Source organism: Pelmatolapia mariae, linkage group LG1, assembly GCF_036321145.2.
Source record: "Pelmatolapia mariae isolate MD_Pm_ZW linkage group LG1, Pm_UMD_F_2, whole genome shotgun sequence".
Taxonomy (NCBI): domain Eukaryota; kingdom Metazoa; phylum Chordata; class Actinopteri; order Cichliformes; family Cichlidae; genus Pelmatolapia; species Pelmatolapia mariae.
The window spans coordinates 30,160,525-30,173,166 of NC_086227.1; the positions used below are offsets into that span (position 1 = coordinate 30,160,525).

At 37.9% G+C, this 12,642-nt stretch overlaps 1 protein-coding gene across 2 annotated transcripts in view; it reads right to left on the reverse strand.

Annotated features, from left to right (window-relative positions):
- The window catches only part of igdcc4 (immunoglobulin superfamily, DCC subclass, member 4), a 54,363-nt gene extending 48,967 nt beyond the window's left edge, over positions 1–5,396 (reverse strand). For both annotated transcript variants that reach the window (XM_063478391.1, XM_063478381.1), the window contains exon 1: positions 5,109–5,396. In XM_063478391.1, the coding sequence (XP_063334461.1) occupies positions 5,109–5,175 (67 nt within the window). In that variant the 5' untranslated portion in view covers positions 5,176–5,396. The remainder of the gene's footprint in view (positions 1–5,108) is intronic.
- Between the last annotated feature and the right edge of the window lie 7,246 nt (positions 5,397–12,642).

Consider the following 12,642-nt stretch of genomic DNA (forward strand, 5'->3'; position numbering starts at 1 on the left):
GTCAACATTACTACTGTAGCTTTCTATATAAGGTAACATTAGGTTAATACAGGGATGAGAAAGCTGTGGTAACTATAAAATAACCACACACATTAATTACTGCCAGTTTTGGCGAAGTCTAATAAGTGGAGAAGACTGGCACTAGAAGGCCAAGTTAGTGCAGCTTTTCACTGTAAACTTTAGGTCAGTGGTTCCGTAACCTCAGGGTTCATATTTCTTAGTGAGTCATAACTAACCCAGGCTCTTTTATCTTCTTTAATTGAACTTATTTGTAATAAAAAATCAAGTTGTTTTAAAATAAAACAAAGAGTCTATACAAGCCTCATCAGGTTAAATGTTAACTTTCATGATGGTATAATTAGAAAAACACTGAACAAGTATGACTTGCTTTCAATATTTGCCTCTAAAAATAAGAAAAGCACAGCTTGGGTCTGAAAAGCTGCATCTGAACAAACCACAAGACTTCTGGAAATGTGTTCTTTAGACAGATGAGACCAAAGTGGAGACCAAAGTTTCACCATAATGCAGAATGCTATGTTTGATAAAAACCAAGCACAGTTTATCAACACAAACACCTCATACCATCTGTCAAGCATGGTGCCGGTGATCATTTGAGCTTTTTCTGCAGCCACAGGACCTGTGGGCACCTAACATTCATTGAGTTAACCACAAACTTCTCTGTATACCAAATTAATATAGAGTTAAATGTTGGACCGTTTGCCCAACAACTATAGCTTGGCCAAATTGTTTGTTGAAAAAAATTACTCTAACCAATCATTTTTTAAATGTATTAATTGACATTATAGGGCACCGAGCTGTCATAGGAGCTATGCAGTCAGTAGGAATTAACAGCTGAAACTACAGCTCCCCTCAGCTTCAATTTACAGGCTTTACAGCAAGTTTAACATTATTGTTTAGCTGTCCAGTCAACATTTCTATTGCTTAACTTTGTTTCTACTGCTCTCACAGCATTGTTTTCAGCTGCAGCACATTCTTGGATTTGACAAGAAAGCACTAAAAACCTTGTCAGCACCAAACAGCAGACACGTGGTTTGGTGAACAAAGAGGAACATTTTCTTCTTGAGTGAGTGGAAACTAAAAACTAAACTAAAAGAGACTAAAAGTTGGGCTTACATTCACCAGATGATGCAACTTCAAATTATAAAGTTGTTCCATAAATTATGTCAAATGAATTAAATCATTAAATTAATCTGACTGGGTAGTTTAATGGGTATGATACAGTACATGATGTAAATACACCTTGTTTTGACTAGCCTTAAGTCTTCTAGATATACACAAAACAGTGCTTCAAAATAAAAGCCCTACAACTTTTTTAAATCTTGGAACTCATTTGAGCCAAAACTCATGAGCCACTCACAATCTACTTTGGGTCCAGCAGTTAGGAAACAATTCTCTAGCATACTTCAGCAAAATTTTAGAACATTTCTGGTCAATGTATCCAAATCAGTGATACAATTTGTACTGTGAATGTACTGTGTCTATCTCTGTGTTTACACATTTGCTTGGTATGTGCTGACTTCTATCCTGCAGGCACACTGGCTTTCACCCATAAAAATCAGGACGAGCAGTTTAAAGATAATGGTGATTGATATAAGAAAAGAACATGTAAAAAAAAAATACTTTCCTGTTTAATCAAGGCTTATGCTACTCTATTACAACTGCAGGGGACTAATGTAGGATGTCTAACTACATATGACAAAGTGGAGAAGCATTACAAAACTTGCTAGTGCAAAGATTTCCACTTAATAGGACCTGTAAAATGGTAAATTAACTCAAGTGTCATTCTTAGTCAGTGCCTAGGCTTCATTATGCCCTTTTCACTGTGTTTATATTCATCAAGTGCTTATAAAAAAGGGTAAATGCATTACAATAGTCAGATTCATTTGCTCATAAAGTCTTTCAGGACTGTGGATGTTGTTTAATTATGTCTATTAATAACTGTGCAGTATTCTATGACTGTGAACACACAGACACACGGGCAATTTAGCTTCATTCATTTGCTTCTGATGTGTTAAGTGAAGCTGACAGATTTGCCTTTGATCTTTAGAAAGTACAGAACAATTAATTTGTACATGCAGACATGGCCCTTGCCCTCAAACATATCCCTTTAGCGCCTGTCATTCTATCCATGGCCCAGAATTAACCCTAACCTCTATTCTTTCCATGTTCTGTGCAATATTTTTGGCTCATGTGCAATTATTTTGGTCCCAGTCTGTTTCAATGTTTCCTACACATACACCATGTATATAGTTCCACTCACATATGTATACATATACACTGCTTTTTATTTTATTCTATTCATTTATTTATTTATTTATTTTCAGCCTTATTGTATATTGGTTTCTCTTCTTCTTACTTTAGCACCTTTGTGGTCTAGCTACCCAATTTCGCTGTGCAAGAAACTGCACAATGACAATAAAAAGCTCTAAGTCTAAGTCTCTATTCAGGAACAACCTCAGGTCCCAGAAACACCATCATCCACAACAGTAATGTATACAGTAATGTACTTCCTAAACCTAGCAAAATTCACACAGAGGGGAAAATGACTGAGTTGTTTACTTATCTTGATGACAAAAAGTATAATTATTTGGTAATAACACATAATAAGCAACCTTTTAAAGCATGTTGCTATCAGCAGTGCTGATAACTACAGTTGTGGGATTTGATGACAAATGTTAAATATCACAATGGATCTTTGAATGTGAGTTTTTTTGAAGCATTTTTTAAAACTTACAAATGTATGATTTTATTGAAATGTTTGAACTGCCTAATCCCAAAATGTCCAAACTCAAAACTTTGCTGATCTCACTGTACAAATAAATCAACCTTTTCCCAACTCTTATCACTCATAACCTCCACACCAATCAGTATTTACTTGCAAAAGATTTCATCATCTCACTGTGACTGCCCACAAGTGTGGCACTCACTCTCTTGTCAAGAGGATCTCAACAGAAGTTATTCCTTATTCTGTATATTCTGGAATCTTCAAGGCTTGGTAATCTATCTCTATATCATTTGTACCCTCTGACCTCTTACTGCTATATCAGATGGAAGTCAAGGAGGCACACCTCTAAGTTGCCTGCTTCTTAAGGCCATCGTATACATAATTGAAGAATGAGTAATGGAGCTTATGTGTTGAAACTACAGTATCTCAGAGGCAAGTGATGTCTGCCTGGATACAAGCATGGTTCTCATATACATTACACTTGACTTTTCGCTGCCACACCAATCCACCAAGCACCAAACTGCCTTATTTCTCATCACTGTTGGTAGCAATCACTGCAGGCCATAACATACCGCAGCAGCAGCAGGAAACCTTTCTGCAACTCCCACCAAAGGATAAACTACACAAGCTGTTCAATGAGACTAAAGTAAAGAAAGAGGCATAGTTTCCATGTAAGTTTACAGTGATATTAATAGCTTGTGTACTAGTGTCAGTTTCCAGATGGAACTTTATGGTGGATCAAAAGACCCCAACACGGAATGCAGCCTCAAAGCATAACAGAGCCTCCACTGTGTTTTACACGGTGATGATTGTAGACACTTACTGCTACACCTCTCTCCTGACCTCTTCTGTACAAATTCATGATGATGACTTGAACCAAAGTTTTTCCTCCCTAACACCTGTTACCAACAATTTTCATATGAGTTCTTCTGTAATTTGGGATGCTTCAGCCTCTTCTCCTTTTTTTCTCTTTCACAGCATCCACAATATGCTGAGATATGCCAATTTTGTGGCAAATAACACTTTCAGAATCACTTTGCTGTTGCAAAAATACAATTTTCTGCCTGTCAATCCGTGTTGTCTTTGGCATTTTTATAGATTTGACTAATTGTAAAATTTCTTTCACATGCCACACTAACCTGCTCCCAAAATGTTTAATCTGTCCACACTGCTATGCACATACATACATGGCAGGAGTTACATACTTTCTCATGTCTGACTAGGAGTTACAGTACCCACTGATTTCCAATCCTCTGCCAGAATTTCAGTTTATCTGCTCCATGTGTTTATCTTATAATCCAAACTCTCTGATGAACAAGATGGAAACAGATTATGAAATTCTGATATGATGCTCTTCTTGAGCTGAATGTTGCCTCAGTGATTTCATACAGAAATGTTCTGACATGTTAGACAGTCATCAGACAAAAATCAGAAAGTTGGGCTTTGGAATAAAAGGTTTTAAGGAAATCAAATGTTTTCTCTTTTTTGTTTCCTGACCACTGGTAAGGATTTTACTCTATAAGAGCCACTCGTGTTCTGCGCTGGTCTTTTGTCATGTAAATCCGGTGACCAGACAGTCTCTCACCGGCTCATCGCCACCAGTGTTAGCATTTTCCTCTTCAACCAGCCACAGCAGTTATTAGGAAATAAACTTTTTGCTGTACAGCTATCATATTCATCATGATGCATCCATCTTTAGATTTATATAGATCATACAGCAATCTATAAATATGTAGAATACTTTTGATTACACTGTCTTCAAAAACCTCTCCCTTAACTTTTCTGAGCCATGCAGAGGGGAAAACCATAACGTCCCTTGCGCACATCAGTGCACCGTAACAGAAAAAGTTATTTACCCCCCAGCAGCAGAACATGAAATAGTGGTGTGCTGCAGGACATATTTCTATTTCTGAACGCACAAGCCCATCACACATGTTATTATTGTGAGTCCGATTCCCTGGTTTGGATCCCAAACTTCCCACGGTCGCTTCAAAGCCCCTGGCCGCCCTGTGGCAACATTCAACAACACTGTGGCTACTCCTTGGGCAATGTGCTGCAACTTCCCATCGCCAGAGCTTTCCAGCGCGTCCCGAGAGAGATACCAATGAAGTACCCTAACAAAACACCCCTACATCGTGGGGATTAGAGAGGCCAAATGAGGTGAACACTGAATACGGAGGGGATATTGCACAAACTGTGCAAGGTGCAGATTCACCCAGTAGCTCATATCTGTTATCGCAGTCTACTTATGTTCTGAGTAACTGCACTTCAGAGTAATACGAGAGGTCCGCTGGCTCACATATGCACCCTACAAGAAAAAAAGAAAAAAAAAAAAGAAAGAAGATTTAAGTGAGCGCTTTACCTTGCTTGGATGGACCACAAAACAGCGAAAGAAGACAGAACAGCCAAATTGTACTCTCCACCGCCATGTACAGCCTTTGATTTCCACCAGTGGGGTAGCAGCTTGAGTCTATACAACAGCTATACCGTTATAGCGACATTCATATGCTGGAATCCGCTATTGTCTCCGCCGGTGCGTAAAGGAGTCTCTGAGAATGTTTAAGGTTCTTTGGTTAACAGTCTCCCTGGTTTTCCTAACAATAAGGTTGCATTAGTCGGGGGAGAGCCGTCGTGTCTCTCGGCGCTTCAACGCCATGTTGCGAACGAATGTTAAGTGTGTGTTGGCTGCGGGTCCTAACACAGCACACACACACACACGTGCGCGCACTTTCACGCACACGCACGTTCACCAGACACTGGCTGGCTGGTCGTCGCTGGAGTCCTGAAAAGCTGTCGGTGATTCTAACACACCCTTACTTCGTCCTTTTTTCAGCCCCATGCTTTCCACTAAGACTTTATTGGTCCGGAGCGAATGCGTTGTGAAAAGCACCTGAAACATCAAATCTTTCGAAATACATGTTCATTCCAGGCGTCCTCTCTCTCTCTCTCTCTCTCTCTCTTTCTGTCTAAAATGATGAATTCGTTAGAGTAATGCCACAGTCTCTGCAAGAGAAACACCAAGTGTGGAGAATGGTCTGGCTAAGTGGTTATCTGTAATGACTGCTAATGCGTTGCCCTGAATGAACCCGATGTTGGAGGCACTTGGGATGTTTATGTGCGCTCATACATCAAAATACACATCTTGCGAAAACGTTACCCTTAATCATGCAACATCTACACTCAGTCATTCATGTAATTCACGCAGTATTTCTTCGTTTTTAATTATTTTTCTCAATTTCTTGTGTGTGTGTGTTTGTGCATGCACCTTTGTTAACTACTGAACGAACGCCCGTGTGTGATAAAGCTTGTCAGTGTAAAAAAAAATGGAGAGCTGGAGAGACACATGTGCACCCAAAGCAAGTGCAGCCAAGAGGAGGAGGAGGTGAGGAGGAGGGGGGGGGGCGTTGGTGGTGTGCATCCCAATCAATCAAACAGCTCGCCTCCTGCTCCGGGTACTGGGGGAACCACTGACTTCTGCATGCAAACACATAGCAGGAGCCAGCTGGAGCCCAGCCTTCCCGGAGCAGACAAAGACTCGCCTCGTGCAGCGCGCTCAGCATCACTGACACCAGCAGCATCCGCACATACACTACCATACAGAGAAGCGCTGAAGGAAAAACATAAATAAAAAGCACATGCTTTACCTGTTACATGTGGCTATACAGCAGTCCGAGTTCACGCTATAGCTGCTAATTACACTGTAAAAATCCATAGCGCCACATGCAACATTTGATGTGACATAAACTGATAAATTGCTTGCTTGAATGAAAAAGAAATACCACTGTGATTCATTGCGGGCTCAACTTATTCCATAATGTGTGCTTTCAAAGATATAGTTGACTCTCAAACAGGATCTACAATATGTATACAGAGGATTCTTTCTATAGAGGAAAGACAAGCAATCATAAAAGGCTGTAATGAAGGACTTCCCTTTGGTAATAATATCTTGCCCAGCCAGATTTCTGCTCTCAGTGTATTCATTTAATACTGATGGGAGATTGATTTGAGCTGATGAAATGAAATGGGATGGATGTATTTCCCAGGTGTCTGATTAAAGCAAATGTCTGGGCCATCAGATTATGTGATTGCATTGGAAAACTAATAGCACCGCTGTGTCCTCTGTGATTGTGGTCAAGCTGCAATTTCCCTGCTTTTCCCTTTTCCTTCCCAGCTGCTCTGAAATGATGAACACAAACTACCAGCTTCTTGCTAATTAAGAGTTTTGGATATGTGCCTCCATCAGTGACACTGTGTATGTGTGCTGAATGTGGACCTCTTAACAAATGAAAGCAGTGTGTGTGTGCTTAGCAAAACATGATTATACAATACAACCTATTTGTTGCATAATTCAACATTCATAAGTCTTACCTGGTGGAAGGGATGATCCCCTTTGCTTTAACCTATGTTTTTGCTTTTTGTTTTTCCTTAAGTTTAACCTAATTCCCTTAAACCACAAAACCAAAAGAACATGCAGCAGCAACAACCGAAACATCACCTGCAACTTGTTACCCCCAACAGACACGGCTGGTCACGCACTCAGACTGAGACTAGTTACTCTGTGATTGAACGTCATCCTCTCATTAAGTAGTTTTATCTGATGTGAAAATTGTGTGCTCTGGGAATTATTACAGAATATCGTTCCAGCAGGCACAAGTTAGTTTTCACTATGAAATAAAAGCCAGGATACCAAAAGACAGAGCAGGCCAGCTGCTGATGAAATTATTTACACTTTTGATGCGTTGCCCACTGAGACCAATTAGGACAGTAAATTTGTCTGGCTTAAGTCAACAACAAGAGGTTTCGGTAGTTTCTCTTGGCAGTAGAGGTAGGCTCCCTTTGCTGTGTTTCTTCGAAAGCAAATTAGGTTTTTCTGCTACAGACAATGTTGTAATTGGTTGGTGAGGAGCTGAGCAACTGCGCTGAACTCCACAATATGTTCATCTTGTTAACTGCTCTTTTTACATTATTGGAAAACTTTTTTTGTTTTTAATAGGTAGTCCGCTCACACTGCCTCCAGGTTGGCAGTTTTTTTAATCAAACTACCTCAATGCTGTTTTGTTTTTGTAATATTAACATTATTATTGTAGTCACCATTAAAATAAGGTTCTATATATATGCTTATACTTTATGTATGGTATATTTAGGATTTCTTTTTAATTTGCTTTCTACCAGTATATTAATGTTGCCTGACAAATATACTAAATATATCATCCTAAATGTGTATTAGAGCAAAAGTCAAAATAAAACAATGTGGGCTTTCTCTTTTCTGTCTATGAGCTACAGGCTTATTTATGCAGCCTCATGATGACAACCTGTTTATTATTTATTAAAAATACAAATAAGAAATAAATACTGCTCAATTTACTGCTGTTGCATGTCCATTATAGGTACCCATATCCAGTCTGTGTGAACATAAGATAAGTGTATTTTTTACTTTAGGGGAAAAAAAAATACACTTCCTTCAGTGTTTTTCAAAGAAATGTATACTGATATCATCACAAGGTTCATTAGCTACTCTGTGGTCCAAGGATTGTAAACTATTCATATGCCAAGATGATGTATGCACCATTACAAGTAATTATTGTGTGATAAATATGTATTTTGGTCTTTATGATAATGCATTTACATGACCAAGTAAAAGATTTGGAAAATACTATTTCAGTTATTTCAAATGCTTATTTTATTACTGTCATTTTTTACCAGGGTGAGCTATGCTGTTTTGTGGTTCATTATATACAGCAATCAATAAGACTGTGTAGCAGTCAGTTACCGCCACAATTGCTTTTTTGCTTCTATTATCATTATTATTATTATTATTATTATTATTATTATTATTATTATTATTATTATTATTATTATTATTATTAAGAATATTAATTAGGAGTCATCTGATCAAAGAAGTATTTAAAAAGGCATGGTTAAATAAAACTAAACAGAGCCTTGCTGTAGAAAACAGGATCTGTTTAGTTTTATTTAACCATGCCAGTATTAAAGAAAGTAGTAAGGAAATGAAAGCAGTTTTAATTAAGTTAGAACGAATATGAAAAAAACATTACCTTGCTTCTTTCCCACATTGTTCATGTCCTTGCCTCTAGACCACTGTGGCTAGAGTCTCGAGGCTGTGTGGTTTGTGTATTTAAATGCTGAGTACAGTTGCCCCCACAGTGACTGTCTGTCATCGTCTTCAAGGTCAGACACACTCAGTTCCATCTGACAGCAGAGAGTCTCCTGAATAGGTAAGGAAATACCAGAGAAAGACTGACAGACAGTGCCCCCATCTGGAGTTTCTTGGCAAATGATCACGTCAGTCCCAGACTTTTACTGCATGGTCCATGTCAATAGTACATATATATATAATGTCTTTTACATTTCAAAAACTACAGTTGGCTGTGACTTCTCCTGTCTTTTTCTCCGATTATCTTTGCCTTCATATAATTTTAGATTCAACTAAACCTTTATATTACTTAACTACTACTAAAGAAATGGTACATGCAAGTATGTCTTCCACTTCAAGTTGGGTTTAATCAACTACAGTGAAATGTTTAGTGAACAAACACTGTATGTTACAGTCCATGGTTCATGTTTGTAAATGAGGTTGCTGTATGACTGCCTTACCACAATGCTATTCCACCTCCTTCCACTGGAGGGGTGCCCTCCACATGCTTGGTCTGGAGGAAAGTGTCTCCATAGAAACTAAGACAACGGTGGCACATGGGCTTAGAGGCTGACTGGGCAAATGGTTTTTCTTTTGGAGGACAATGACACCAGGGTGCACTGGCGCTGAGTTGCAATTGAGAACATCAAGCAGAGATATTGAGTGTCAAACAACAGACACTTATTTTTGCCCAATTTAAAGTGCATTTACACACCCAGTAATGAAGATAAATAAATGTATTCATGCATTCAGTACGATACAGGATGACTAGTTAGTGTTTGTGCACTATGCTGTGTGTGTCTGTGTGGTGGTGAAGGCGTATACTTCCACCTTTTAGTTACATTTTTAAATGAAATATTAGCACAAAATTGAAACAAAGTCTAGCATGTTAATTTTTATCAGAAAATAAAACACACTTTTAAATGAATAACGTATAACCTATTATTTAGCCATGCAAATGTTTGTCATATTTATGGTTTCCTTTTGGTTTAATTACAAATATAGGAAGCAGAGAAGAAATTTTCACTCAACATAAGCATTTATGGTAACATGTCATTGGATCCTTCATTTCCTCTTTTATGCTTCTTATCCACGTTTTTCTCTCCTATCTCTGTTATTATCTAGTTAATATCCTGCTTTTTATCTACACCCTAATCAGGTTGATGACAAAACATGACTTCCCCAAATATTGCCCACTGTGTAGCAACAGTATCCTGCTGGCTAATCTCATGTAGGCAAATCTGACCACCACTCCATAGAGAAAGCAGCCCCTCTCCTAACTAGCTCAAAAGGTAGACTGAATCAAAATCTCAGCTGAAGATCATCAGGGGTTTTTTGTTTTGTTTCTTAAAAAGCTCATCCTAATGACATGATATTAATGTCATCTTAATGACAGGACCAATAGGATGAGCCTGGCCTAGAATAAAGATGATTGAGGCAGAGTGAGAGATGGAGAGACAAAAACAGACAAAGAAAAGGGAAAACGAGACCACTTACAGTCTACTATACTGTACATTTCTTTGAAAGCCCAATAGCATGATGGCCTTAGAACCCCCTCGCTAAGCTTGTCTAGACTGAAACTACTTCAGATTAATATTAATGAAGTGAGAGGACAAAAAATTACAGAGGTGTGGAGAGTGACAGTGTCAGATGAGAGACGTGAGAAGGGACAGCTTATTAGCTTTACATCTTTATTGGGCTTGATTTGACAAGTGATGGCAGTTGATGAAAATTTAATTTTAATGATATGGTGATATATTGCAGTTCTTTTTTGTTGCAAAGAGAACACTAATTTACACTCTTATGGCATAAGGCAGATCTGTCTGCTGGCTCTGACAGCTAACACTAATTTGTTTTTATTTACACAGCTACTGCAATTCAAGACATACCGTAAATTAAATTTGGAAATCCAGCGTTGCACTTTCTGTGTCATATAACTGTTTCCTTTAAAGGGTTAGATGATTACTTACACAACATGGCTGAAAACAGTATATAGGTATCATTTTCTGAAGTAATGTATCCAATAACAACAGTACAACACACTTGTAATAATAACATCACAACAACAAGCTTAAAAATGGATCTTCTATATCTAAAAGAAAATCTTGATTTTTCAATGTTTTCTGTTTGATTTCTGCACTTTTTATTTAGTGTTCATTTTTACAACTTATTACACCCATGATCGAGTTATCTGCGGTATTATCCATGGCTTTTACAAAAGACAAGTTACTGTGCTGTAGGAAAACATTAATGCATTATTAAATTGTCATTTTCAGAATAAAAGTTATCATAAACTACACACCAATTACTTTCCTTCCAATTTTGTAAAAATTTCTTGTCATAAAATGACATCAGGAGCACACCAGCATGTGATTGACAGATTATAGCAGTTTCTGTGTCTCTTTCTTACAAATGCAGTCTTATTTTTCTCCTCAGCTGCTCCCATTTAAGGATCGCTACAGCGGATCATCTGCCTTCATCTCACCCTATTCCTAGCATCCTCCTCTGTAACACCAACCCCCTGTCCCTCTTTAATGCATCTATGAATACATTTCATGACTGCAATCACGACAGTTTTTCTATATGAGCTAACTTCAGTTGATTTTATGACTTTGGTATTATTGTTTGAATTACTTTAGTGGTTTTTGTTGCTTAATTAAGAAATAAATAAAGCCTTGTATAGAGGTACACAAAGACAGTCTTTTGTTCTGTTTTATATTTCTCAAGAATTAAATAAAGACTAAATCTACAACACACTACGGTTAGAATTTATTACTATTACATCAGCCCTGTTTTTGGAAATAACTACCATTACAGTATGCTACCTTGACATATTTTTTATTGTGAAAAAATATTTCCTGGCCCACACTTGCCTAAGAAAAAGCAGACAGAGGTGCAAATATTCTAAGGAGAACCAAGAGAAAAATCAAATGTAATTCAGATTGTCTGATCAACTCACCAAGGTTGACTCTGACCCAAGATACATCATGTCAGATACTTGAAGGACACATTTTTTTTTCGTCCGCCTCCTTCTTTGTCTGCCTCCGCTGACTGGCTTCCTGTTACTGAATACTGTTGGAAGACACCTTTTTACCTGCCTGAGTCTTGCTGTTGAGTTCAGCGTATCAAACTGAGTCGTCTGTATCAAACAGTGTCGGGGGCAGCCTGTACTAAAAATGTGATGACTTCTGAAAATGTCTAGTTGAAAATGAAGAGAACAGACTGAAACATTATACTGGGGAATTTGCTCATTAAAGTCAAGATTGATCCCGTGGTTTGCATCATAAATACTTCGCTATTAAGTAAAATAAACAAATAAATAATGATGCGGCCTTGTTGGTCGATCTTTGCATAATATTCATCATTTAAAAAAAACAAACAAACAAAAAATAAAACTAATTCCCCTCCGAAATCGTCAGCTCTTTAAATAACAGCAACTATGCAAAACTATGATCTTACAACTATGCAAAACTATGTTTTGCATAGTTGCTCCATTAACCTTTAATATTCAGAACAAAATTAAAGATTCATGAAGAGGAAAGAAATTCAGATTCTTTATGCTTTGTAAGGTCTCCAGGCTTCCTTTAAAACTACGCCCCACAGTAAAACCATGGTTCAACAAGATAATGTCCCACTATGAACAACCTAGTAATGCAGTCCTAGTATATTAATCACATGGAACATTTAGTGTCGATTAAGTGCTTTTACTTTAACATGCAATACTATGCAAAGGTCATGAGCC